The sequence below is a fragment of the Crocodylus siamensis genome, chromosome 7 (assembly GCF_052110815.1).
Source record: "Crocodylus siamensis isolate JL-2025a chromosome 7, ASM5211081v1, whole genome shotgun sequence".
Classification (NCBI taxonomy): domain Eukaryota; kingdom Metazoa; phylum Chordata; order Crocodylia; family Crocodylidae; genus Crocodylus; species Crocodylus siamensis.
The window spans coordinates 63747331-63772508 of NC_143401.1; the positions used below are offsets into that span (position 1 = coordinate 63747331).

The 25178-nt window shown below is 40.7% G+C and overlaps 1 protein-coding gene across 1 annotated transcript in view; it reads left to right on the forward strand.

Annotated features, from left to right (window-relative positions):
• Positions 1 to 23765, forward strand: part of PAPSS2 (3'-phosphoadenosine 5'-phosphosulfate synthase 2) — a 48655-nt gene extending 24890 nt beyond the window's left edge. Inside the window, exons 2-12 of the mRNA XM_090056529.1 lie at positions 1944 to 2058; positions 4652 to 4887; positions 5626 to 5764; positions 6308 to 6426; positions 6549 to 6662; positions 8112 to 8223; positions 13521 to 13726; positions 15064 to 15199; positions 16483 to 16751; positions 19614 to 19843; positions 20401 to 23765. Of these exons, the coding sequence (XP_089912655.1) occupies positions 1944 to 2058; positions 4652 to 4887; positions 5626 to 5764; positions 6308 to 6426; positions 6549 to 6662; positions 8112 to 8223; positions 13521 to 13726; positions 15064 to 15199; positions 16483 to 16751; positions 19614 to 19843; positions 20401 to 20539 (1815 nt within the window). The 3' untranslated portion in view covers positions 20540 to 23765. The remainder of the gene's footprint in view (positions 1 to 1943; positions 2059 to 4651; positions 4888 to 5625; positions 5765 to 6307; positions 6427 to 6548; positions 6663 to 8111; positions 8224 to 13520; positions 13727 to 15063; positions 15200 to 16482; positions 16752 to 19613; positions 19844 to 20400) is intronic.
• Positions 23766 to 25178: the final 1413 nt, after the last annotated feature.

Genomic DNA, 25178 nt, shown 5'->3' on the forward strand with positions numbered 1-25178 from the left:
GCTCCAGGAGCGAGGGCAGGACCAGCCCCGGCAGCAGCCTCAAGTAAACTGGCCAGGGAGGGGGTTTAATTCCCTGCTCCTGGGGTCTACTTGGCAGTCCCCCCTTACTGCAGCAGCAGCAGCAGGGCCCTGGGCACGGCCAGAGGCCGGCCAACATGGCCTCTGTGGCAGAGGGGGCGGGGAGGGGGTTTATTCCCCACTCTGTCCCCAGGGAACTACAGCCGGGGTCCACCCGCTATGACCTCTGCTGTCACTGATCAATCACTGCATAGGGCAAGCAGTGGAATAAGCTCCTTCCCTGCCCCTCCACTAGACGCTGGAGGGAGGGGGGGAAATAACTACCTTCCTTGCCTCCTCACCTAACAGGGCCATGCCAGCCAGTCTCTGGCCATGGCCCCACCCCTGCCGCTGAATGAAACCCCCTCCCTGGCCAGTTCACTTGAGACTACTGCTGGCCACAACCCCTCCCCTAGCACAGCTTCCCTGCAGCTGAGGACACACTCTAATGCCCCTTGGCTTCTGGCCTGAGCCACTGCAGGCATGTGCCTACACATCCTGAATGCCTGTTCACTTGCAAATTGGTTCAACTTAGCCAGGTTTGACTAACCTACGAAGACTGAATCAATTTAGGCTTCAGCTATTTGAATGTCTGTCCCTAGCCCTGAAGCTTTTTCTTTGGCTCAGTAGGAAACCCAGCCCTAATGAGAAGCCAACATTCAGTGGTAAAGGCATTTGAACACAAGCTGTTTTCTTAGGCCCGTGGTCCAATTAATAGAACAGCACCAATGCAAGTTTATACTGAGGGTAAACAAAGGCCTTGTATGGTGATTGCTTGTATGGAGAACTCGTCACAAAAAGAAGACCACATGGTTATTCTTATCTCCATTTCAAAGATGTTTGCAAGACAGATATGAATATACACTGAGCCAAATTACTGAAAGAAGATTGTTGAGGACTGAAGCTCTTGCAAATTGTCTGTTAAGCATGGAATGAAGGCATTGGATGAAAGAAGAGCCCAGCAGGCTGAGGAAAGAAGAAACCTCAGGAAGAAACCCACATCACATTCAGGACTGTTAGATATGAGCTTCATATGCGATAAGTGAAGGGACTGTCATTCAAGAATTGGGCTCTACAACCACACATACACACAGATGTTTAATGAGCTGATGCCTCATTTGGTACAAATCTGTTGTCTCGCGACACAGGCAGATGCCTATATATGCCTATAAATAATGACCTCCTTTCTTTAATGGCCATGATACAGTGTCTGATTTACCACAATAGATAAAATATTACATTGCTAAACTGGAGACACTTATTCAGAAGTCTGAAGGCCTAGTTACTTTAAAATTATATATGTGTAGTTTCCATAAACAAAAAAAACCCTTAAATTGTAGTTGTAAAGTCTATCACTCCAATATTAGAAAATATAAAAAGAAAAATTGCTGGTTCAACTTGAATTCATACCTCTTGTCTGTATGGCATAATACAGTCCTCAGTTCAGGATTCCATACCATTTCTTCTCATCAGGCTTTTCCTCTCAGGCCCAGTCTATTTCCTCCAGACTCTATCCTAATTATTGTCTTTCTTGTCACTTCCCCTACTCTCGGTCACATTCTTCTCATCCCTGCCATTCCCAGTTCCCGTCCCCACTTTCCTAAGCCCTTGTCCCTGCTCTCTGTGTCACTCCACATCTATATAGAACCAAACAAGAATATCTTACTTATTATTTTACCCCTTACTGTACAACTGCTGAAGTTCTCTATAAATCTGTGTACTATTTACTCAGAAACAGTACAGAAAAAAAACATTTTTTCTGGGCTTTACTATAGATAACAGTTTTTGATTGAATTTTGATGTTTTATTTTATGTTAATTCATGTTGAAATTTTCTCTTCTACAATATGAAACACAACAATAAAGTGTTTGTGTATGTGTTTGTAGGCTCTCCCAAGATCCACTAATGTGATTTATCAAGCTCATCATGTCAGCAGGAGTAAGAGAGGACAAATTGTGGGTACGAGAGGTGGATTTCGAGGCTGCACAGTTTGGCTAACAGGTATTGTAATCCTTATTATGACTGAAAATGAATGTGGAAATATTGCTCATTACTGGTGGATAATTGCAACTTGAAACCCATAAACACAAGTCAATAAACCAAGCAGAGATGTCAGGAGCTCAGAATTTCCAGTTTATGGGAAATTCCAAAATGTCCAGCGAATTGGAAATTCTAAAATATTTTCATTTTAGAAACTCCATGTGTTGGTGTTTATATTAGTACTGCTAATTATTTTACTTCCAGAAGTGACTGGAGCAATTGCAATCATGTGGCTGCCAGCAACAGCTCTTTTTTTTTTTACCTCCCCCCACAAGTCAGTGCTGGGACAGTTTTCCCTGTCAGCCCACCCTAGTTATACTACTGATTACTGCTTATGCTAAAAGAAATAGTGACTGTCTGTTACTTTAATATTAAAAGAATGGGCTAAAAAATGTAAGTATATCTGAGGCCCTTTAGACAGCTTTCCTAGATTAACAATAGGCCTTGGCTAGGGACAGAAATGACACATAAACTAATATAAGTGATCAGAAACAAGTTCAAACCTGTAACACAACAGGGCTAGGGACAGACGTTACACATAACCCAGTTTAAGTGATCAGACACTGGTTTAAACCTATAACAGAACAGACATTCAGTGCACATAAACTGGTTTCAAAATGGCCAAAACTGGTTTAAGATAAACCTGACTGAATGTAGTATCAGACTGAACTGATTTAGGTCAAACTGGTTTATGGAACTTCTGTCCCAGACCCCTTCCTGGTTCAAGTTAAATCAGTGCCCCAGCATCCTAGCATGATCTGCAGCCCTGGGCTGGGCTGTGCTGTCTGCTCAAGAAGAACAGGGTTAGCCCTACCTCTCTGCTCCCTAGCTGGAACAGTAAGGGCTGACTGACATGGGGTTGGGGGTGGGAAACCCAGCTGGCACACCCTGTCTGTCTAGTGTGGGCAGAGCAGCTCCTGCCAGACTTTTCCCTGCTAGAGTGGAGGGGATGGGGCATGGGCCAGCAGGCTCAGGGGAAGGGAGGAGGATTAAACCCCCCTACCTCCACTCTCCCACCCACATGGGACTCCATCTCAGGTCTGCACAGCTTTTCTCCCTGCTTGCTCCTTTAGTGGCTCAGGCATGACCAGAGCCAGCCCAGGCAGCACCTCAGGCTGGCTCTGGCCTGTTTCCCCTCTATCCTACTGGCACAAGGACCCCAGCTGGGGTCTTCTTGACTTTCCACCCTGCTGGCCACTCACATGGTGGAAAGCATGGCTGGAGCCAGCTTGGGCAGTACCTCAGGTGGAGGGAGGACAGGCAGGGGAATTAAACTCTCCTGGGGTCCTCATGCTGGTGGGAGAGAGGGGAGACAGGGGAGTTTAATCCTCCTCTCTGCTCCTCCCTTCATCTAAGGCACTGCCCAGGCCAGTTCTGGCCATGCCCCCCAACAAATGAACGGTCAGTGGGGCAAAAAGCTGGGCAAACCCTGGCTGGAGTCCCCATGCCAGTAGCAGACAAGGGAGGTGGGAGGTTTAAACCCCATCTCTCCCTTTCTTTGCCTGAGCTGCTGCTCTGGCCAGTGTCTGGCCATGCCCCCTTCCCTTGGGGACAAACCTGGCAAGGGCTGCTTCCCCCTTTTCCCTCCAGGCATATCCCAGCTGGGGTCTCTGTCAGCCAGGGTGGGGGTTTAAACCCATCCCCAGTCATACTCAGCAGCTTGTCAGGGCCTTGCCACACCTCCTGCCCCAGCTTAGCTTCCTGCCAGCCTTGCAGCTGCTACAGAAGGGAAGTGGGGGCTCGCTCTAGCACCCTCCAGCTTCTACCTTGGGCCACTGCAGGCATGTGGCTACATTTCTGGAATCAAAAGTAAATGTCTGGTCACTTGCTTATCAGTTTAGTCTATGCAGCTTAGACCAACCTGTGAGGGTTGAATCCGTTCAGCCTTGGGATTTTTGACTCTCTGTACTTAGTCCTTGTCTGTTAGTTGACCATCTAATGAAAATCAAATGGACCATATTGTCTCAAGCCAGCCTTTCTTTCTCCAACACAGATACTAGGGACTGCTCACGTGCTGTCTAAAGTATGTATAGAGAGATGGATTTGGTACAAGAAGTGGTTGGCATTGGACCTGATATAGGACCTTTGAGTGTCATAAAATATTGAACTATTAGGTTCTGCACCTCACCATGGTACATCTCTGTGTGGGTACAGATTTCCTGTCCCAATTGTCTTGGCATCATGCAGAGCACTTGAGATATAAGAGGTCTGAGTGAATCTCACTCATGGGGTAAGTAGAGTGCCAAACCTGCATTAGCCCCAACAGGATGATGCTGTGAATCTCTGTGAAGTAATCTTCATGGAGTTAATGTGCCTTAAAAAGTCCCCTCTTTTGGTTTTATAATGAGAAGGAATGATCTTATGTTGGCTAATGTCTGTCCTTATTTTCCAGTCTGTTTCAGGCATCTAGTCTGTTTTCTCTAGGCATAGTTGTATAGAAGCTGTTGTTGAATTACTCATAATTGATTAAGTTGATTAGACTACAGTTTTGGCTTTCTGTCTTTTTAATGCTGAAGATGAACCTCCATATTGCTTTGCCTGTCCTCTCTAATAGGTCTTTCTGGTGCTGGTAAGACAACCATTGGCTTTGCTCTGGAAGAGTATCTGGTGTCCCATGGCATTCCTTGCTACTCTCTGGATGGAGATAATATTCGGCATGGCCTAAATAAAAATTTGGGTTTCTCAACTGATGACCGAGAAGAAAATATCCGCCGTGTTGCTGAGGTTGCCAGGCTTTTTGCAGATGCTGGTCTTGTGTGCATTACTAGTTTCATTTCCCCTTTTACAAAGGTAAATGTATTGAAATATATTCTGGTATATTCCTGTAATTTTGAAGAAAGGAAAAATTCTAAACAGAGTAATTTACATTGTTGCAGACACGCCTTTTAATTTTTCCCTCCTGTCCTTTAAAAAAAAAAACTCACAAGAATGCAAAAGTAAATTTCCTAGGTCCAAATTGCTAGAAAGCAATTTAGCATGACATATTCATGTTTAAAAATATACAGAAAACTTGGATTCTATTAAGGTGAAAAAAGTATAAAATCTCACTGAAGAGACTCATAATCAAAAGTTTCTGTAAAGAAGGAAAACTGGAATAAAGACTCTAGGTTTTTATATTAACATCACATTGATATAATTCTAATTCATTTCTATTATACTTAAAATTAATTATGTGTCATAATAACACCAAATGTCTTCTAATGTCAGGTCAATGCAGCCAATTATAGCATTCTTTCTTTAAAAGGTTACTTAACAAATAATTGTTCAGATTTAAAGATTCGGCTATACCAAATTACCTATGAAAAACAGAATTGAGATCAAACTAATGATTTTTATTAAACATTCAAAAGATACATTTTTTTTAATTGGAATATATTTTTACATATGAAATAAAATTATAAAGAGGATGAATTTGGCCTTACCTTTAATAGGTAAATTCAACTCCAGGCAGATGCTATTTGCCAAATAGAACTGTTAGCAACATTTCAGTGAGAATTGACTTATGATCTCCCCTCTTGCTAATAACAGGATCGTCGAAATGCAAGGAAAATTCATGAAATTGCTGGACTTCCCTTCTTTGAAATCTTTATAGATGCTCCTCTAAATATCTGTGAAAGCAGGGATGTGAAAGGTCTTTACAAAAAAGCAAGGGCTGGAGAAATCAAAGGTACGATAATCAATTAGTTATTTTTAATGCTATCAAAATATCTTCTTTTTATTCTCTCCCTTCTCTTCTCATCAATAGTGGACAAAGATAAAGAAAATCAGAGTTGCTACCTCTTCAAGTTAAAGGAAGAAAGTCAGCCACCTGTGGAAGATGAAGGAAAAGAGGAGAATAGAAATAAGCTAATTTCTACCTTCTAAATCCTGCAGATCCCTAATAGACTTCTTTACCCCTTGCTTCTGTCTTCAAAAATACCTCTTTTTTGTTTCTGGCTTTCCAGACAATATAATAAATGGTCTTTTCAGTACTGAACTCAACAGATCTCCAGAGGTAAGCAAATACAAGTTTCTTCTGTAGCATGGAAGATCATAATTCTCCGGTTTTATCAAGTGCTTTATTTATAGAATGAGAAGAAGTGTCAAGACCATTCTTGAGCATGCAAACCTTGCATGACAGTCTATTTCCTTGCCATTTCTACAGTTTTATTGACACTTAGTATACTGAGTGTTGTATCAGTCAATTTAGTTTTGGTTTACTTGTCCATAGGATTCACTGGGATTGACTCAGAATATGAGAAACCAGAACATCCTGATCTAGTATTGAAAACAAATATTTCTACAGTGAATGACTGTATTCAGCAGGTTGTAGAGTTGCTACAAGCACAAGTAGGTGATGTTTTACTCACCCTGCCTACTGGCTGATTCTAAAGTCTGTTTTCAGTTGTTGCCTTTCTGGTATAATTTCTGCTTAAAAATAAGGCGTTAACTGATTTTTTTTTTCTTTTTAGAACATTGTTCCCAATACTGCAATTAGGGATGTTCTTGAACTGTTTGTACCTGAAAATAAGATTGACATGGCTCGTGCAGAAGCTAATGCACTGCCTGCTTTGGAGATTACCAAGGTGGGCATTGTGACTGCAATGACATTTTTAAAATTTATTGTACCTCTTAGGTTTAGAGGTTAAGAAATTACTGCACAAGTTGCAGTACCAAATATATGTGTATAATCCCTTTGATTTCTGGTTGTTATAAATTTTAGTACTATATGAATATGATCAGTTAAAGGATTAGCATTTGATTAAAAAAGTAGTAACATGACAGCAACAGGATATGAATCAAAACAAATAGGAAAAAATATTTTTTGCATAACTTTTTCTATGTGTTATGTTTCTCTTTAGTATTAGTAGATACTGTACTATTACAGTTATATCATTAGTTTTGGGATGCCTGATTCCTAACTGTGGAACTCCTTTTTCAAATGCTACAAACCCAGGACTTTGAAATTCAGATTTAGTCTATCAGTTCTGATTAGCATCATAGAAACAATGTTTTACTACCTCTGTTTCCACCTTGATTTTATCTACCAAAGAAGCATTCATTATATCCAAAAATAGAATTCTCTACCATGATATAATCAGATTAAAATAAAGTTGATCAAAATTTACAACATAAATCTTTCAAAGAACAGCATCCCTTAAGTTTGACTAGTGACAACTTAATAGTATTTGTTGCCAGTACTAGAGTCTCACAAAGATAATTGAAAAATAATCTTTGTGATTAAAACTTTTCATGCTGAGATATAGTTGAAAGATTTATTCTGAAGAACTTATCTAAATGGACAGAATTTTTTGTATAGCTTCTAGTATGTTACAGCCTATTTTGCTTATGCTAAGGCTTATAAGTATCACTAAGCTTCAATAATTTGACCAAAAATTTTAGTTGGGTATCAGCCCCACCTTTTTATTATGGGTGCTTTTTCTCCCTGTAAAATTGCCTCTGTGCCCTTTCTTATTGTAAGCAAATTATAGGTGCAATTGTTAGCAATATCATGGAAGCAAATAAGGTTGCATGAATGTAACTGAGGACAGTTTTTGATCCACAGTCTTAAAAAGACTTTGAAAATCCATCTGGATGAAAGATGTGTTTAAGACACTGGGCCCATCTGCACATTCATTAATGCACCTTTAGATACTGCACATTTAGTTTAGTACTTCCTTAATAAAGTACTAATTAAAGGTTCAGTACCTAGATTTACTGCTCAGTAGCAGGAGCGCATGGTTATTTAGTGACACTTACTGCGCATTAGCCTAATACTGCACAGTAGGCTATTAGCATAGTTTTTGCCGTGACATGCTACTGCGCAGTGTTATTAGGCTGATGTGCAGTAAGTATCTCGTGTAACCTGTCCAGTGATTCTCAACCAGAGTGCCCTGCAGTGATGCCAGATCCTTTGAAGGGTGCGACAAGGTGTGAGGAGATAAGCAGATAAGCAGAGGCTCAGGCTTTCCCCTGCCTGATGAAAGCCATCCTTGATGGTGTTGTCTGATTATATAACTGAATTTGCTTTTCAGTTAGACCTACAGTGGGTCCAAGTTCTGAGTGAAGGTTGGGCCACACCACTGAAGGGATTTATGCGTGAGATTGAATACTTGCAAGTGATCCATTTTGGGACTCTGCTGAATGGTATGATTTCTTGCTTTTTATATTTTTCAAAGTTGAATAATAACTCAGTTTCGTTGATTGTGTCTACTCACATAATAAAATGATACTGACAGTAAGTGAGAGAGGTAAAATCAGGTGATGAGAGCTTGTACAGGATAAGTATATCTTGACTGTAAAAGTTTCCATGAGTTCAGTGCTGGTACCATTCCTTTTCAATGTGTTTGGACTGTCAACATTTGAACTACAGCATCACCAGTATGTAGCTTCCACTCAGAACTACACATCCCGCTCATCAGACTCATAATGATCGTGTTTCTGTCCCCAGTGGGCACGTCTATATGAGATGCTTTACTCGAGATTACAGCTAATTACTTTGCAGTAAGTGTCACTGTCTACACATGCTGATGCTTACTGTGCAGTAATTGGCTGTAATCACGTATAAATTTGCTACCTGTAAATATATGCAGCATCTTTACTCTCGATTACCTACTGCACTTTATGGCATATGTGGATGCTCAACCAGAAGCAACTTTGCTCCTGGCCAGCCAGGCAGCAGGGGGCAGGAGATTGTTCCCTGCCCCTGGGAGCTGCCTGCTGCCAGGGTACCAGTGCCTAGGTGGAGACTGTGCCCCGGCAGCAGAGAGCTCCCATTCTCCACTCCCTGATCACAATCGCAGAGCAGGCACTGTGGAGCCTGCCTCTCCCCTACAGCACTTTCTACACCCCCTGCCCCCTACTGGGGAGCCAGAGGCAGATGCTGCCTGGTGCCTCCTTGCAGCAGGCAGCCCCCTGGAAGTACAGAGCAATCTCCCAGGCCCTGCCAAGAGACAGCTGTCTCCTGGCCCTCTGCTCCCTGCCAGCCCCTGGGCTAGCACCGAGGGGGGGGGCTGCAGGGGCTCAGTGCAGGGCCAGAGAGGGAGGGAGCAGCCTGCTACCAGGAGCAGCAGATCTTCTACAGCATCTCTACATCTGTAGATGCCTGCCCTGGGTAGGTTTACTGTACTGTAGAGTAATTTACTCTAAAGTAAAATCTACCCTGCAGCATTTGCACATGTAGATCTGCTCAGTGTCTAGTAAATACTGACAAGACTAAAATAATTTAGCATTAAGTATGTAAGGTTGGGACATGGCAAGCATAGTTTTTGTAGTCTAATGGTCATGTGGTCTTAATCCTTGTTTCTAGATTTCCAGGTGGCCTTAATAAACCTGAGTACCTTTTTGACTGACCTTCTAGCTGTAACTTTTCCCCTCAGAGCAAATGTCTTCACTATAACCCATACCTCTGTTACCTCCTGGCTGGTTTTACTGTGATGTACTGTTTATGATTACACTTGAAAACAACCTGAAAACAGTGGTGGCCTACATTTTTGGCAGGGCTGCCACAGGTTAAGCTCCCCTTTTCTCTACTGCCACTCTGATTTATATTCCCCAGAAGTGTACCTGATAGTGTTTGCAACCTAGGGTGCCAGAATGGAGGCAGGGAAGCTCAAGTCTCTAGCCACATGTAACAGAGCACCTGGCAGGGTGCTGCTCAGAGATGAGGTGTCATTGCCAAGAGCCAGGTTAATCCTTCTCTGGCTGTGCAACCACTCCAGTTTTATATATATGGCAAATGAGGATCCAAAGCCCTTAATTTGGCAGCAGCAGCTGTAGGGCCACTTAAGTCTTGACTTGTCTCTTGGAAGAGACACCTCCTCTGACAGATACATCCAGCTGCCTTTCTATTCTGTGCAGCCAGAGGCTTGTGTGACTCAGTTTACCTCACTCGCTTGTGCGCAGAGAATGAAGGATTAAGTGCCAGGTCTAGCTAGGTACAGGACAAGACCAAATGGACTTTAAGCACCAACAGCCTTGAATAGCTTTGTTGACATAGCAATGAAAGTGAGATGCCTCTCTCCCTCCCCATCTTTCCTATGCCCCCCCCCAAATGTGATAAACATGGTAATGGGAGAATAGGTTGGAGGAAGTAACCTGTCAGCTCTTGGCCAGAAGAGTCTAGAGACTGAGAGAAGTAGAGGAACTTTGGGGAGATGGAGGGACTGGAAGGGGAACAGCTGAGCATTTTTGTGGGTGCTCAGGGCTATGTGAGCTGGATTGAGAATGGAGGTACTGCTTAACCTCTTCAGAGGGAGGGTAGAACAGACAACCTTTTGCTGGGTGGTCTTTGCCCAACAAATGCCTTCACTGAAGATACTGCCTACTCTGCTGCTTCGAACTGTGGGTTGCACTAGATTGTCTGACCAGAGGTAAAGTCCATCTCTCAGGAGCAGAACTGGATGCTAGCTCCTTGAGTCAGGGCTGTGGAGACCCAGGGAAGGTGAGAGACCACAATATGCAATAGGCACATAGTGCTTTCAACACTTTGCCTGCTATGGATTCTTGAATATTCAGTTTGTTTGGACTGAATGCAGTACATGTTCCTAAAAGAGCAAATGAAAATATTGACCATCAGTTGTACATTTAATATTTGCATTGAAAGAAAAAGAGGTTAAAAAAGAAAACACCTACAATAAAATTATGCCATACCTGTGTGGGATTTAAAATTAATTATTTGATTCCTAACACTGTAACAATACAGTTGCTGGGTTTTTTTGGTTTTTGTTTTGGTTTGTTGCTTTGCAGGGGGAGGGGAGAGTTATATATGCATGTTAATCGTATTTGTATTCCTCCAGGAAAGGGTACATGCGGTATGTCTGTAGTTGGTATGTATTTAATTATTTTCCAGATGGCATGGAAATTACTATAGTTAGAGATTTTATCATAAAATGGTTAAATACTCTGTCAAAATGAAATCCAAATTAGAAGACTGGTATAAGCACTAGTTTGTTGATCCAACCAGTTATACAGTAACCCCAAGCCCCAATATTGACTGGGTTTGTGAGAATGCTAATTGTATAACTTATGTAAGTTGTACATGGTAATATCATAACTTATTGCTATTTTCTTTATTGTATTTGAAAGTTGAAAGTGAAAATGGAAATCCCTAAGCCCCAAAGTATTTGTTTAATATGTTAATTTTTTTTCCATATTGGCTTTTCAAACCAACTATTACACATTAAATGTTTCTATTTAATGAGTAGATTTGATGTGGATTGCATTTTTTTAAAATTATTTTCAAAATTATGATAAAAATCCATCAGACAGGAAGATTTAAAGGAAGGAAAACTTACCTGATTGGATCACACGTGACCACATTTTTAAGCATCTGATCATGCATGAATTTAAATTTGTTATTCATTTTGATGAATGGTAGACATTTAGTGTATTAGAGATAAATATAAAATTCTGGAGGATTTTAAATACCATGAGTAAAAATCAGACTAAAATCGTTAGTGTCTCATAGTCAGCCTATCACATCTATTATCACATTTGCTGATTTGTTCAATGTTTCTTTTTTATGAATGTAAGCCATTAGGAGGGATATATTATTATTTATTGGTAGTGCATATTCATATATCCCAGCAAAAATAGGAAAACCCTAACCTCAGGCTAAAAACAGGAACATTAAACATCTTTAATTAATACTGTGAATAACATAATTAAACCTCTGGAAAAAATATTAAAGATCAAATTCTTGCTTGTACACTAACCTAAAAAATGGACTGATCTGCAAACTGTTTCAAGGTAAGGTATGGAATAAGTGTGTAAAGATATCAAGAAGGAAAAAAAATGATGTGTAACTACTTTTTTAAGCATTGGGAAGTAAAAGGGGCAATTCAAATGATGGTGATGTGGTAACATTCAGTGAGATTTTTATATTGCTTGTTAAGGTAGAAATTATTGGAAATGGGATGTTATTAGTAAATTTCTACAACAGGACATTTTGTGCATGAAAATTGATATTAGATAGAAGTTTGTTAGGACATCTAAGCAACCTGAGAAAGCTGAAGTGTATTCAATCATTGCGCTCCTATACAAGACAGAGCTCTACTCCAGTGCTTGCTAATTAATTGAGTCTGCTGGAGTGTGCTAATTAGCAGGCTTCAGCAGCCTCTACATCACATGTATTCAGCATCCCTGCATTGCAAAATGGCAGTAGGGGCGCTTTAACTAAAGCTTATCTAACAAGCTTTAGTTAAATAACCCCCACTGGCATTTTGAAGCGTGGGATGCTGAATACACATGACACTGTGAGCACTTTAATTAGAGCAGTTCAGAGCCACTCTAATTAAAGCATCGTGTCCCCCCTCCCCACCCTGCCCCGCCCCAGAGCACATGTATAGATGCCCATTGTAATCTAATTGCATTGAGTCTGAGAGTATGCAGGAAGCACTTCAGTAACAGAAGTATGGTCAGGGATACATCCAGTCCAACTCCTATTGAAATCATTGAAAGTACTTCCATTGATTCAGCAAGAGCTGAATTAGATTCTCCAGGCTGATTCCTGCTCCTGCTGAAGACAGTAAGAGCAGAGGTGAGCCTGCTCCATCTTTTGCACTTTAATGCCAAACCAGAAGGGTTTTTTTAGTTTTGGTTTTGTTATTTTGTTTTTGGATGTTTTCATTTTTGTAGGAGCAATGTGTATTTGTAATCTGTCAATATAGTAATTAAATACTAGATAAAGGTGGCCTGGCTTGGTCCATCTAATTTACCAGAATTTCAAACAACTCTTAATAAGGCTTCTTATCAGGGACTATTTTAAAAGAATTAAAACTAGCTCTGGGAAATATGTAAAATATTTTTGGAGGTTAAATAATAGAAACTAAAGAGTTCAGAAGACATTTTAATAATGAAGTATATCTGGAACTGGTAAAAGGATCTTTATTATTCATCATTTATTATTAATTATTTATCTGGGAATAAAATGGGCAAAGAATAAATATAGTTTATAAATAAATACCTAAATATTTGCCTGTTATGAATACCTTTTGCATACCCTCATACTGATGATACTGAGGGTATTTGAACTGTTTTCAGAGGAAGAATTTAAAGATGCTGCCATGTAGAATCACCATTTTGTTTTTATTGAGTTCCCAGGGTTGGTATATAAACCAGGTTGTACCAGTTCAAAGCCCTGTCTTACATTGGTGCAGTGCATCTATGTTTGATGCCTTCACTGGAGTAGCTACATGCATGCAAGAACCCCTGATTAAACATACCCTTTGTTTAGTGGCAGCTGCTTCTAAAATTGTTTAATATTGTTAGTTACATGCTGTTCTCCATGCAGTCAGCCATCTTTCCCTCTTCTTCCAAGTATCCTAATAATGCAAAAATAGGATATCCTGTTTCAGAACATTTTCATGTTCCTTTTTCTTCCCCCCTCCCCTTACAAACTTTAATCTTAAAATACATTAAAATAGATGGTTCTTTCTTTACAGATGGTGTAATTAATCTGAGCATTCCCATTGTGCTGCCCATTTCAACGGAAAATAAGAAACGGCTGGAAGGATGCACTGAATTCACACTTGAGTACAATGGGCAGAAGGTGGCTATCCTCAAAAACCCAGAGTTCTACGAACATAGGAAAGAGGAGCGCTGTGCACGTGTCTGGGGAACGACCTGCGCAAAACACCCACATGTCAAAGTAAGGGGGGTTGTGAAGTCCATGTTTCCAATAATATATCTCAAAGGACTAAAAATTAATGTATCCTCTTTGGAGTGGGGAAGTGGGGAATGGCTCATTTCATATTAGGAAAGTACATGGCATTTTCTATCCATTCTCACAGCAAAATACAGAGAACCACTACCCAAAAATGATCTCATTAGAATGAATACATTGGTTTCGCAGATTCTAAGCAATCAATTAACAGCATGTTTATTACTTACCGAGGGAGCAGTTTATTTCATCAGTGAGATAAAGAACTCAAAATCAAATGAATGAGAAGAAAAATAAGATACCACAGAACAGAGCTGGAGAGTTTTATATAGATGTTCTTTACATACGTATACACAAATATACATTTATAATTGAAACAACATTTAAACATATGTCTATATATATACACACACACTACATCCATTTTATATTATGTTTTCTGAGCTGAGTTTGTACTTCTCCTTAAGGTTCCACATACTAGTCATAGCATTTTGGGTCACCCTAGTGATATCCCTTCTCAACTAGTGCGATGAACAATTTGGATTTTGGTGGAGGAGAAGGGCCAAAGTGGGGAACGGTAGAGGTGCACTGATATATCAGTCCATATTGGATTGGCAGCAATAAAAGGAAAATTGACATTTTTGGCAATCTGCTTTTTTGGCTGGTATAGCCCAATAATGTCACTGATAAATGCCACATGCATGCATGCAGCTATATCATGCATGTAGCCAGGAGTGGCACTTATCTCTTTTATTTATACACAATAGATTTTACATCATAACTATTTACATCCTAACTATTCCAAAAGCAGTATCAGTATAACTATTGCTAATAAAAAGGGAAGTGAATATATATGCAAAAAATCTTGCCTAAACAATCTTTTTGAAGGGTCAGTTAGTATTTAAAGAGAGAATCACTTCCATTAGATTAGAAGAAACCAGCCAGGCCATGATCAGACACTGCAAATCCTAGACTGCTCGAAATCTGTCACGCTACAGCATGGTCTCTCCTCCCCTCCACTGGAGAGCTGAATTTGCAGCATTCCTCTCCACATACAGTCCCTGCAGGCTCCTGAGGACAGTGGAGGGCACAGAAGAGTCCACTCTATGAATATTTCAAAAAAAGTGCTTCAAAGATGCACCTCACCTTTTGAGGGTCATTTTGGAAGTGCTTCTTTGAATGTGTATGTGTGTATACCCTCACTGTTAAGTCATTTTTAGTTGGATTATGGAGTTGTAGGGGAATTAAAGATTAAATGAGTGAAGTTATTTGCGCACTTAATGGCTGTCATATGACCAATGTGTGTGTGTGTGTGTAACTTATAGATGGTGATGGAAAGTGGGGATTGGTTGGTTGGTGGAGATCTTCTTGTGCTAGAGAGAATAAAGTGGAATGATGGACTGGATCAATACCGCCTGACACCTTTGGAGCTGAAACAGAAGTTTAAAGAAATGAATGCTGGTGAGCTGCTATATTTGTTATGTTAAGCACCCTGCCTAATCTCAGCTGGGTAAAAACCTAATTATGTTTTATCTCCCTACTGTAATATCCTCACTTTGACATAGCTTTCAGAATACAAATTGTGATATAGTGCATTTCTCTTCCCAGTAGCATTATCTAGATGTTACTTTATCAGTAGCTGTTAGTCAAAACAAGCTTACTTTACAAATCTGAGGAACAAAGGGCAAAAAAGTAATTAATATAGTCTTCCTTCTCCAACTGCTTCCTGAAACCTACGTATATGATCTCTGTCCTATCTGAATTAATCATGAACTGTCTAGGTCACATACAGTTGGAATTGGACAATAGGTAAAGTGCCCACCTGCACCTATGAGATGGGAGATTGGAAACAGAATTGAAGGCCTTGTTCTTGTGTCTTTAAAATTTCCATACAAAAAGATTGAGAAATCAAAACATTTGGCACTCACTAAAGAGAACCTTCTGGGCAGATACAGTGCTCTTATAATGAGATCTTATTTTGCTGATGCCTGGAAAGATTCAGCAAAACATGTCCATACCAGGGACATGTTCCATGCCTTCCCCACCATCTCCAATGCTCTCTCAGCTTGGTTTTTTTTTTAAACAGTGTTCATTTAGTTAGATTTTCTAGCCTCCCTATACATCTTGTTGAACTTAGAAACTTTAGAACTGCAATTGTGATATTTGGCATGGATTGGAAATATGTACACTTGACACCTGAAAAATAATTTTGGCCAGAAGGGGAAAATAGAGCCAAGATCATATTCAGAGGAAATATATGCAAATAAAGCAGATTTCAAAGAGCAGTTACTAGAGAAAAGGAAAATATTTGAGTGTATTATGTTATAAACTGATATAAATAATTTAAGGTCTATTCCATGTGAAGAGAAAAGGTCACATACTAGATATATTAGACATCAAACATGATCCTGTTCCATCCTGATCAAGCCCCTGAGAAGCCATTAAACACACCTACTTTTGTAACACACCATTACTTTAGCTTTGTGACCAGGTCACAAAATGTAGCAAAGAGGAGAACCCACTCAACTTTTTCATTGGCAGCTGTTTCATGGATTTGAACAGAATGGAATAAGATTGCATTTTGGCACCTAATAGGTGGAATAGGTTTTGCAAACAATTTATAAGATGTCTTATGACAGACTTTCATCCTTATAACAATGCAATGTCCACATCTAATTATTGCTTGTTTTCTTTGAAGTTGCACCTCAACAGATTTATGACACTTCTGAATCTTTCCTTTTTAGATGCAATATTTGCATTTCAGCTGCGCAACCCTGTTCACAATGGACATGCTTTGCTCATGCAGGATACCAAACGCCATCTGCTAGAAAGAGGCTACAAACATCCTGTGCTTCTCCTGCATCCTCTTGGAGGGTGGACCAAAGATGATGATGTGCCACTAGAGTGGCGAATGAAGCAGCATGCAGCAGTGCTTGAGGAAAATGTCTTAGATCCAAAGGGAACTGTGGTTGCAATCTTCCCTTCACCCATGCTATATGCTGGTCCAACAGAGGTAATGCATTTCCCGAGTAACAACCAATCCCAAATCCATAAAGTGTGGTTCTAATTATAGAAGAGACACTGTAGACACTGTCCCACCATTGTGAGACTCCTATCCACGTTCCATCAATAGCTTCTCTATCAGTTCTGCTTGCATTACAAGATTTTCTAGTTGATAGATTAAAAACAAAATTTGATACCCAGATGTCAAGCATAAAACCTGACACTAATGATAACTATGTGAGAGAATCAGAATTTAGCTAGCAGTTTAGTTGAGAATGTGCAAGGCAGCGCTTTATTCCTATAGTGATTTTGCACTTTGTAGTCTTGGTCCTGAATATAACAGGTACAGGTAACTGAAAAAAATATAGGTGACCAAGAAACAGAGCCCAAAAGAGCCATTTTCTCAAGCTGTATTTCAGAAAGTCACTGTTTTTTATTCAGTTACTTACATTTTTCCCACGTTCATAATATAAACACTAGCTGCATTCTGTGGAATTAAAAATACAACTGTAACCCTTCTGCTGGGCATCAGTCGGCGGGAAGGAGGGCCAGGTTTCTATTTCAGGGTATTCCATAAATTATACCAGTGGCTTGAGCCCTCACCCAGAAATCTGGGAACACTAATTTGCTGGGGTGTCATGCATAAACAAAATCCCCTCCTCGCAAGCAGTGTAAACACACAAAAAAAAATTACAGACAATAAAGGCAAAAAAAGCCCAAAAGAAAACGCTAAATATAATTTTAAAACACTATTAACTGCAAGGCGAAGTCTATAGGTGGCACCCTCTTGGGGAGGCTTCACCCATGCCCAGGCAGTCTGAAACTTGGGGCTCCCCAAAGGGTAGTTCTAGGGGCCTTCACCCCTATACCTGCCCTTCAGCAATGGGCTGGAGAGGGGGGCCCATACTGGAAAGTCCTATGAGCTGCTCCTTGGATTTACTGCACTGGGAAGCTGCTCAAGATTGTGGGTTCTTCTGCACTGCAAGGGGCTCTGTTGCTTCTGGAGATGTGGTACAGCGCCGACCTCCACTTCTGCATGGTGGCTTGGAGGGGTTAACTGCAGTTTTTGTCATCATACTGCATGCCAAAATCGCTAATCCTAATCCCAGCTCTTCTGGGCAAAAAACTGCAAAAAGATCTCAGAGGAAAGGTCAGGGCTATCTTGGCTTGGGCCTGAACTACCAACTAGTGCCCAACCACACAGCTTAATTGGGACTTATTCCAAAGAAAATTGCATCAAAGAATGAGGGCTCTATAGCCTGTTCCATATTCCCTTCAACAGGGGATATAACTGTTGTGTCCTCACATTAGTCAGGTTCAAATTTAAAAAGGCAAAATCTCACAGGACTTACCAAGGTTTGTCATTCTGGGTCTGACATCTTTCTAAGTTTACTCAGAGTTTTCTTTCCTCCAATCCTGGGCCATCTGAACTTCTTGAACTCTTCCTCAAGCTTTCTCTGCTCACTTAGTGTAAATTCCTCAGCCTGCAGTGCCACCTTGGCTTTTGTCTGAGGCTGCTTGGCTTTTGTCTTTTATTGCTTCCTAGTCACTATGATACTTTCAGGCACCATCAGCAGAGGGAAATGGCAGAGGCTGTCTTCCTTTTACCTTCCCTTGCCACTTCTTTTGGGCCTGATGCTTCATTCAAAGCTGCTGCAGTTAAAACTATCTGCTAGGTGGTCCCTATTGATAGTAAGTGTTCAGTGGCCTGTGCACATGAGGGAGGAGCCCCATTGGAGACTCAGATTTTGATTCTTGATTAATTTCTACCCCTGTGGAGGCTCCTGGAGATGGGCCTTTAATTGTTCAGTTTTTCCCAATAATTTTCTGCTCAGAATATTCCTCAGTTTCCTCATGGCTTCATCTGCTTCTTCAGTGCCCACCTGGGAGTTACTTGGTTGCATTATGGGCATTTAGTATCTTCCCTTCTTATGAGCCTTTTAAAAAGTTTGCACTTCCCTTATTATGATTATTCAATAACTCTGACCTAAATACAACCCTATATAAATATTATAACAGAGGAATATAACATAACTATAACATAACTAGATGAGCTCAGGTGGAGTTGTACTTTTTAATGAGCAGTTTCAACATTTGTAGTGTGAGCAACGTTGTGACAAACACAAGATGAAAGGGGTCTAGCTGGGCAGAGGCAATTTAAACCGAGTACAGCACAGAGGCACAGGACATCAGGACATGATGTGCAAAGATGGCTCGAGTAGGCTGCTGGCCTACTGCAGAAATACAGGCAACTCCTTTGGTTTATACAGAATCAAAAGTATGGCACTTTGTTTGGGAAGTCCAAGTAAAGACAGAAATTAAGTTAAGTTGATTGAGATTACCTTGGGCTTCCCTGATTCACTAAAGCCCCCAGACAGTCCAGCCAACCATGCATACATTACTGTGTCATGTATTCAACTACTAGAAACTAGAGGCATTGGTGAAATGCTCACTCTTCAGCTTTCTGCAGTATGGGTCTCTTGATTTTCAGATATTTTTCAGTGACATAGTTATGACAAACAGAAAACAAGCTATCGCACTGTTATTTTTACAGCCCTAAAAATAGAACAAAATCAGTTTCCTTCTCAGAGTTTCCATTAGATGTATCCTTTGCAGAACTGTTAGTTTCCACAAGTTTCATTTAATTTAAGCAGAGGATGTGGAAAGACTGGTAGTTGATGGTAATAAATCAGTAATCAGAAACAACAAATAGCCTTTTCATGAGTGTCTTCCATTTCATTCATGTCATTCTTGTTTGCCCAACTACAGAGGGTGCCTGACTTTCGATTTAGTTTTTTATTAAAGCTAGAAAAAAAAATCTATATGCATCAGTTTGCATTTAAATAGCACTATTTGTGTTTAACTTTTGCAGGTTCAGTGGCACTGCAGGGCTCGAATGATTGCTGGAGCCAATTTCTACATTGTGGGTCGTGACCCTGCAGGCATGCCTCATCCAGAGACCAAGAAAGACCTGTATGAGCCGACACAAGGAGGAAAGGTCCTTAGCATGGCACCAGGCCTGACATCTGTGGAGATCATTCCCTTCAGAGTTGCAGCATACAATAAAGTAAAAAAGGCCATGGTTTTCTATGACCCAGAAAGGTAACACCTTGCATATCAATATTAATTACTTAAACTAACCTATACATAGTTAATATATTTAATTACTTCTTATGGTTGCCGGTTTGCCAAAAGAAAGGAAAAAGACTTTTTTGTATTTCTGCTAAGGGGCAGATGAAACCATAGAAATTAGAGATCAGTTGACCCATTCCTCAAGCCCATTCATTTGCTCACGAGGGACCCAGACAAAGGATTTATTACATCTGAAACTAACGTTACAGTTAGCAAAAAAATTATCTGTCAGAGGAAAAATGACAGAAGTACACTCCCTAATTTTGAGGAAACTATATTTGATGATACAAAGTAGTACTGGAAATTGAGATCCTTTTTAAGGGATCCATTGCTACTTCCTGATGCTTTTAAATAGAAACAAAGTTTTATGCCTTCAATGCCTACAGGCTTAGTGTACAGATAGTGCCAGCAATTTTCAAATAAATATTTTGGCATAGAAGATAAAGTGAACTTGGAACAATTTGGCTTTAATGTACAGGGGGCTGATAAAATTCATACTGATTTTATGCATGTCTGTTTTGTGCTAGGAACAACGAATTTGATTTCATCTCTGGAACACGCATGAGAAAGCTTGCTCGGGAAGGTGAAAATCCACCTGATGGATTCATGGCTCCAAAAGCTTGGAAAGTCTTGACTGAATACTACAGATCACTTGAAAAAAAATAATTCTTCTTTACATCAAAAATACTGCTATTAAGCGTGAGCACTGTCTTGTTGATTTACTACATTATAGACCAGTTACTTTGCAATTTGTAACTGGGTCAAATTATTTTTGCTAATTAGAAGTATTTTGGGCCTAATCCTCCTCCCTCTGAAGCTACTGTAAATTTTCACTTCAAAGGGAAAACATGGCTCTAATTGATGATTGTCCAATCCCACATTCAGATTGGCTAGTTGGAACTTTCTGGTCAGGTAACAGTGGTGCACCCAACTCCAAGAGTGCTTAGTCAAGATGCAGGCAATTTAAGGTTGTTGTTGTTTTTAATATGCCTCCTATTGCTCTTCTTTACCACTTCCTACTCTGATATCTTTCTGTTATTTTTTAGTTCCTTCTATTTTTTCTCCACATGGTCTCTTCAGTCTAGAAATTGACTGTTGTCTACTGCAGCTCTAATTTGAGCTTTGAACAGAAGGATACAATCTGAACTCCACAGCTGAAGGGCATAAGAAGGTTGAAGGGAGAAGTGGTGCTTCAGCTTTGATGTTTTGTTTGAGAACTTCCATTGGCATTTCTCCTCCCAGCCCAGAACTGAAAATGCTGAAACATGCTTTCACTGTAGCAAGCTGCACTAGAAAGGGCATATAGATTTTAGGGCTAGGTACAGACATTCAAAAAGCCTGAGGGAGAAACAGTCTTTACACTGTTTTCTGTAAATGGTGGGTTAGTTCAGTAGCAAACAGAGCACACATTCGCCCTTTGTTTGTGGGGGGGCCGGGGGGGAGGCCAAATCTTAAACCAGATTTTGCTATTTTTAAACCAACCTTTGCATGCTGAACTTCTGTTCTGTTACAGGTATAGACTGGTTTCCAATCCCTTATACCAGTAAAACTGTAATGTCTGTATCTGACCTAAATACCTCTGATGAAACTGGTTTACACCACTGTTTCCTCTGACGTGAGTGCCATTATTCTCAATTTACACTGGCATCATTTTGAGAATCTGATTTTGAAATTCTCACATTTCAGATTTGTGAATCCAATTCCTGTTCAATATACTGGATATCCAGAGTCAGGATAGCTTTAAATTGTCTCTTTACCCTCCTCAGTGTGTGAAGCTAGTTCTTCTTTGTAGCCACTTTTAACTAGCAGAAAAACTAATTTGGGCATATATATTATTTCCAGATTCTAATAGAAAATGGAAACTGAAACTTGGGTTATCAAGTGTATCTGAAAGGGCATTTGGGTTCCCTGGAGACCAGATATCATGCTAGCTGAATACCAGAGAATTCTAGAAAAATGACTTTGCCATCTTATGTTAACTGTAAAAACAGTTAACATAAGGTGGTGTTTATTATCCTTTCCCTTGCTTTCTCCCTTCCACCATGAAGTAGTTTCCATAGGGGAAGATTGAGCAGCTCTCCTCAGCTCAGGTCAGGACAGATACATTTTTAACATTTTAAACCATTTTTCTCAGATACGCTCTAACCATAGTTAACTGCTTCAGGGTGCACGTAGTTAGGATATTGTCATAGTTACATTCCTTTCAGTTCCATGCTCAACATACACATAAATGATGGATTAATTGTTTATTTAGGCACACCCTACAGCAGCAAAAACACTTTAGGTCCAATGGACTGGGGAACAGGTGAGGAGAAGCTGGAAGAGGTTGTATCTAGAGAGGACAGACCATGAGGATGGCAGATTGGTAAAATGCCTGTGTTTCTTAAAATGATGGAAGTATACATTGGTTTCTGTTACTTGAAGAATAGTGGTTAGGATCCTCAGGTGCCACTAGACTGAGATTTGGAGGTTCTCCATCCAGATTTGTCAGAAAGATGAGCCAGCATCTTTTGGACATAGACTTTGCCACCATGACAAGTACTTTTTTGCTGCCTTATAATTACTGCCATTAACTCTAGCAAGGGCTACACAATAAATCCACCTGGAAACTGAAGCTGGTGTAGACTGCTGCTCCTTTGCTGGTGAAACAGAGTTTCCTGAGTACATTATAAGTCCTCCTATCTGCATTAACTGCCAGTGTGTTTCTTGATAATTTAAGGTGTTGGCTTAGATCTAAAAAGCTCTGGGAAGCTTGGAACCTTTCCAGATGAGAAAACATCTATTCCCTGCTCTATACTGCTATATTTTCAGTCAGCAAAGGTACTCCCCCTTAGTTTAGGAGAGAGACCCACTGGAAGGATTTTCTTATGAAAAACCTTAGTCTTTGGAACTCTCTACTTCTGTCTCCAATTTGCCCAAATCTGTTGACTATTAAAACAAGGCCTGAAGCCATCGACTTCCCTGGGCTTCCAGGCAGAAAGAAGCATCATAAAAGACTAGTTAGCATTCACTGGAAGTTTACTACCTCTATAACGATGACATTGTACTTTTAAGTTTCTAGGGGAAGTATACACACTACTGCACCAACTATTGTAAATTGTTTTGGTCATCAGCCTTGCAGATTTATACAACTTTGTCAAAATGGCTTAATGGGTATCTAAAAACTGGACAACAATGTGTTGTTATCAATGAACTTGGAAGAGCTTGCTTCTCTTCTGTATTGCAGTTTTAAGTACAGATGGATCTATATACAGGAAAACACATGTGCTTCTGCTTCTAATTTAGTTTAGTAACATGTATTTTAAGTGAAATTGTTTTGCTGTGGCCATTGTGCAATGTACAAAAAAAACTACAGGAGAAATTGGAAATGTTATCTTAAAGTCTTTTAGTTAATTATTTCCAGTAGTTTATGCTTTTAAAAATCTATAATAAGGAACCAAAAACTGTATCATACCTCAAGAAAATAAATACTACAAATGCAACATTAGTAGCTGAAAGTATATTAACAATAGTGCTTTTTATATTCAGGCCCTCTGGCAGGGACCTAAAAGACAAATTAATACTCCAATTTTTAATTTTAATATTTCACATTTTAAATAATGCTTTTGCATTTAATCTGAATTCAAACAAGCCAATGAAAATGCAGTAAATCCTAATGGTTACAGCAAAACATGTATGTTTATTATCCCCTTAAAATGAGTAGAATAACTGATTACCTCTGATTAAAATAGAGTACATTCAGTACTAGTATTGTATAGTGTATTTATTAAAGACATCAGACTGGAATTTGTGCCTTAACTGATGCATCTCATGATTTAATATATTCTGAATTTGGTACTCTAATATTAAACACTCAATTTTAGTATGAATAAATATTTTTATGTATAAGTAATTAATGAGTCATTAATGGTTTGGAAAATGGGAATGCACTCTTAGCAAATTTGGGGGCGACACCATGTTGGGGCAAATTGCAGACACTGGATAGTAGGACTAGGATCCAGACTGACCTGGAGAAACTGGAAACATGGTCTAGAATCAATCTGATGAAATTCAGCGTGGACAAGTGCTGAGTACTGGTTTTATGAAAGAAGATTGCATGCACAAATAGACTGGGGAATGGTTGGCTAGGCAGCAGCACTGCAGTGAAGGATCTGGGATCATAAGCTGAATATGAGCCAACAGCATACTGGGCATGTATACACTAGACACCTAAGTGCACAGTATCCTAGTTTACTGCACAGTAAGTGTGTATGTCTACATATATGCATACTCAGTGCACAGTAAAAATCCTTAATACTGCAGGATGAACTGCTGCCCAGTAACGAACTTGTAGGTGTGTGGATGTGCCCTGCCACTAGGGGGCTGGCCTCTGGGCTGGGAGCCTCTCCTGCCCCAGGGCTGGGCTATAGCAGCCCCTGCCTCAGGCTTTAAAAGCCTGCAAGCATTTTAAGCCCTGAGGCACACATACAGGGCACCAAGTCCCTCTGGGAAGGTCACAGCCTACCTCTGCCAGCTGGCTTGCACCCCAGCACTGCTGCCGGCACTGCAGTGCCACATGGCTGCCTGGACAGCGCCGTCCAGGCCAGCAAGACACTGTGAGCTGCTGCAGCCTCCAGCCAGGCCTGTCAGCCTCCAGGCCCAGCTGCAAGCAGATTCTGGCCAGCAGGGTCAGCTACCCACAGCTCACCCCCGGCAGCCTGCCCTGTGCCTGCACATGCTGTGGAGCATTGCCTCTGTTGCACAGCTGACAGTCCCAGGCCATGCCCCTGCGCTGGATGCTGCAGGCAGCTGCCCAGGCCTAGCAGGACAGGGACAGCTGCACGGGGGCCCACAGAGCTGATGCAGGACCCATGATGGCCTGGTCCTCCTCACCCAGGCCTGTGCCCATGCCTTTGCCCACACCCACACCCTCTACTTGGGGCCCCAAATGAACCATGGAGGAGACTGGTGATCTCATGGCACTGTGGGGTGAGGTGGAGGTGCAGTGCCGGTGTGTCTCTTGTAAATCAAGGTAACTAGTTCTTCCACTCAATTCAGCACTGGTAAAGCATCACCTGTGTCCAGTTTAGGCCCCACACTTCAAAATGGATGTGGACAGATTGAAAGGAGTGCAGCAGAGAGCAACACACATGATTAAGGGCTTGGGAGCAAGACTTATCTGGTACAGCTGAAAGAACTAGGGTTACTTAGTCTGGAGAAGATAAGACTGGAGATAGAGGTTATGTAGCAAGAATAGAGATGGGATTTTCCCCATGTCTGTAGGAGACAGAAGTAGAAGCAATAGCCTCAAACAGCAGCACAGGAA